Here is a 3,929-nt window from a genome sequence, read left to right on the forward strand (position 1 = left end):
CAGGCTCACAGCATGGTAGTCTACCTATTCTGGGAAATGTTTTGCCTGCTGCTGTATAGACATGGCAATACTATAGTGTGACTGTAGCTATGTCCCTTCCCGTTGCTTGCTTTTTACCAGTCCCCCATGACGACATTTAGCTTTATGCTCCCAGGGCAGGCACTATCTGTTTAGCACCTTATGTTTGTATCAAACAGCAAAAGACGCCACCGCCTGCACCCCACTCCAGCATACTCCTCACGTAAGCGGAAAAGGCTGATCAGAACGCTTAAGACCCACTCGCTACAGCCCTCCCAGCATGCTAATGCAGAGCTCCAGTCCAACGCTATATTTAAAATGAGTTAGTCTCTTTTCAAGAGCTTATAGTGCTCACAGATGTGAGTAGAATACACCAGCTGTACATCCTATTTACAACCCCTTCATTTTAGCCCTTCTTCCCCAGGGTTTTTTTCTTTGTTTTTAAAGTGCAGCTCAGGCCAGCTGTCTGAGCACAAAGCAGCACTTCTCACTGAACAGTGAAGGATATTTAAAAATTAAAGATTTTAATTAAAATCAATACGACTGAGGCAGCCATCTTGCTGAACAAGTGCATATTATTTGTCAGCAAGCAAAGGCAAGATGGTTTGTCTGACATTAACAAAGATACAGCCCCAAAACCAGGTAATTTGATTACTAATTACTGTAGAAAACAAGATGTTTAAACAAAGAGACTAAAGTGCTGAGTACAACCAAGAGCTAAGTAAAAGATGGGTTTGAATGCTGGAGGAATAACTTTTAAATAAATAAAGTGCATTAAGAACATTTGGAGATACCATTTCTGGTTAGAGAGATTGGCTAGCTATTGCCTGCCTATTAAAGGCTATTGCTCCTGTCTGTACATTGGGTCTGAGTTATAAATTGGAACATTTACCAGGCAGAAGCAATAAATATTGACAAAGGCCTTCAGCTGTATATGTGCTTCCACTTTTTAGCTTACACTAAAAACAAACCACTTATGATTTTCCATACTAGTGCCACAGAAATAAGGCTTTATATGGCACGTTAATTTAGAGCCCTACATCTTGTAGTTAACAATAAACCCTTATTTACATATGGAGCACAGGGGAAGTTAACTGAACATGTAAGCACAAGAGGTATAGGTTAGTGAGTTTATTAGTTTAACAGGACATTTTAACACAACAGGAGTAAATCCTAAAGTCCATCAAGGTTTCTTCCACAGATGAAGCTGGTGATGTACTCCGGCTCAGATTTCTTCAGTCAGAAGCCCATTTTCATTCTTGGTAACTGGTATCGGGCAACTGAAGAGTTTGCACAAGAGGATACAGACACCCCTGCACGGCTCCTGCAGCTCTCACTTCATTTTTCTTGGGTCTCATACTTGTGCTTGATGTGTTTCCACAGTTTCTGCATTTGAAAAAACAGAAGCAAGAAGTCTTATGTGTATGTCCCAGTGATGATGGGCTGAATTTTTACTTTCAGCCAAAGGGAATGCCTACCAGTGAGGAACACACTGAAGTTTCCTGCCATTGCTGTCCCATTTGGGGTCTTGCCCTTGACAGCATATCCTAGTGGCATTTGTTTGGGTGACCACTTTGGCACATCCACACAATGCCTTACCTAGCCAGACCAGAGCACTCCAGAAATACCAAAGCACTTATTCCACAAGTCACAGCACACACTTGAAACAAGAGTTCTGGGGTAACTTCAAGAGGGAGAATTGCACTGTTCATGAAGCTGCCTCTTGCAGTGGACTGGCAGAATGAGACCAGGTCCCCTTCCTCTCAAGTCCCAGCATACTTGCTGCCATTTCTTCCTTCTATTCACACACCCTTTTCTGTATTTTGCTTAATATTTTTATAGTAGCTTTGCTCTTTTGTTCTATGGCCCCCCCTGTACCCAGTCACCAGAGGAGAGTATGATACTTGGAGCAGAAGCATCTATTGATGCCTCTTTGCCACATGTATTTTCCCAGGTGAGTGCCACAGGAGCCTGGAGCAGTGCACGGATGCCTCAGCCTGGGGCCCCCTACTCAGGATCTGCATTAGGTAAGCCACTCAGTAGCAGGAAGGGAATGTAGGTAGCTTTCAAGTGTATTTTTATAGGGAGGCAGTCTAGGATCATACAACTTTGCAGGTTCCTATTGCTGCCCTACTCTGTAGCCTTACAGGTTAAGAAACACCAAAGCATTGCAGCTTCTGGCTCCCCATTCACACTAAGGAAAAGCCACTGTAGTCAACACAGATTCAAGCTGGACCCAAAACAAGGTCTTTGGCCCAACCATCACAACCAACTGGTACAATAAATACTTGTAAGATTCCTGTTTGTGGGCAGAAAGGATCAGAGCATTTCTAATGCCTGGCCTAGACAGGATCATAGCCTCTTTAAAAGAGGAAAAGTCAGCATACAACCCTAGATGACAAAAATACCCTAAAAATTAACTGAATTGCTCAATTAAGAAAGTAGCTAAAGAAATACATGATTCCAGTTGGATATCAGAAATTTCATCTGGCTCCAAACTCCTGGAAGGAGCAAGGAAACGTGCAAATCATACACACTTTATATTTGGCTGTAATTTTGTATTTTGCACAAACTCTGGATGCTTTTAGAGTTAAAATACATACTTTTTTAAATCACAACTTGGTATGCTCAGGGGACAGTTACAGATCACTGGAGGATCAGGTAATGTGCCTATCACTGATTGCCATGGAATCCAGGCATTCATTAGGATTTTCCTGTCCATAGATGCAACTTAACTACAACCATGGCAGGTTTCTCCAAGTGCCACAACTACGCCTTTTCTTTTCCCAGCAATGACTTGATGATGCCTCTCGTCTCCCGCTGTGGCGAGTGCAGGCGGCTCGGGGCAGCGCCGCAGCCCGTCCCCGGCCCCTCGCTGCAGCCGCCCGCCTCCAGGGAAACCGGGGCATCCGAGAAGCAGGAGGAATTCGGTCCTTGTGCTGCGCCCCCGACGCTACAAGGTCTCTGACCGTCTCCCCCTCGGGCCAAGGCGGCCAGGGAAGCCGGGGGGGGGGGGGGGGGTCGGTGGTTCGAGCGCGGGCCCGCGAAACGCAGGGTTGGGAGTTCGGTCCCCGAGGGGCCGCTGGGGTCGGGGCGGAAACGGGCCCCGCTGTGAGCCGGGGAGACCCGGGGAGTCCGGGACACGAGCGTGCGGGACCCCCCGCCCGTGCCCCAGCGCGGCCACGGGGGCGAGCCCGGGGCCGCGGCCTCCCCGCGCAGCCCCCCGCGCCGGGGCAGAGCGTCACCGGCCAGGCCCAGGGCAGGCGGCGGCGGCGCGGCGCGGCCCGGGGATGCGGGCGGCCGGGGCCTCGCGTAGCGCACGGGCCGGCCTGACCTTGGGCCGCCCCGCCCGGCCCCGCCCCGCCCCGCCCGGCCCGGCCCCGCCCCGGCCCTCACCCCGCGGTTGAGGCGCTCGTAGAAGGCGTCGGCGCCCTGGTCGAAGGCGCGCTCGAAGAGCAGGGCCCCCAGCGCCACGGTGAGCGCGAAGGCGGAGGTGCGGCGGAAGAACACGCTGTACAGCCGGGAGCGCAGCGGCATGGCGGCCTCCTCTGCCTCCGCCCGGGCTAGCGCAGGCGCGGCCTCCGCCCGGAAGTTATAGTGGGGCTCGGCGGCCTGCCGCGGGGGACCATGGGGCTTGTAGTGCGGCGTCGCGCAGCTCCACGCGGGTGGGGCGACCCACCTCGGCCTCGCTCTCGCTCTCGGGGGCAGACGCGGACTGCATTTCCCGGCCTGCACAGCGCCACGCTCGCCTCTGGCCGTAGTTCCCTCAGCGAGGAGACCTCTGGGAGATGTAGTCCCTTCGCTCGAAGGCGGGCGCCGGACGCTCGCTGGTGGCGGTAAAAAACGACAAGCCCCAGCAGGCCGCGCGGGTGCGCGCCGAGGGCGGCGCCGGGGCTCGGGCTGGGTGAGCG

At 52.3% G+C, this 3,929-nt stretch overlaps 1 protein-coding gene across 1 annotated transcript; it reads right to left on the bottom strand.

Annotated features, from left to right (window-relative positions):
* Positions 1-1,134: 1,134 nt before the first annotated feature.
* UQCR10 (ubiquinol-cytochrome c reductase, complex III subunit X) lies at positions 1,135-3,615 on the bottom strand. The gene is made up of 2 exons (XM_073313092.1): positions 3,415-3,615; positions 1,135-1,404 (listed from the first exon to the last, which is right to left on the bottom strand). The coding sequence occupies exons 1-2, from the start codon at positions 3,553-3,555 to the stop codon at positions 1,357-1,359; spliced, it is 189 nt and encodes a 62-aa protein (XP_073169193.1). The 5' UTR covers positions 3,556-3,615; the 3' UTR covers positions 1,135-1,356.
* Between the last annotated feature and the right edge of the window lie 314 nt (positions 3,616-3,929).

This window comes from Lepidochelys kempii, chromosome 15 (genome assembly GCF_965140265.1).
Source record: "Lepidochelys kempii isolate rLepKem1 chromosome 15, rLepKem1.hap2, whole genome shotgun sequence".
Taxonomy (NCBI): domain Eukaryota; kingdom Metazoa; phylum Chordata; order Testudines; family Cheloniidae; genus Lepidochelys; species Lepidochelys kempii.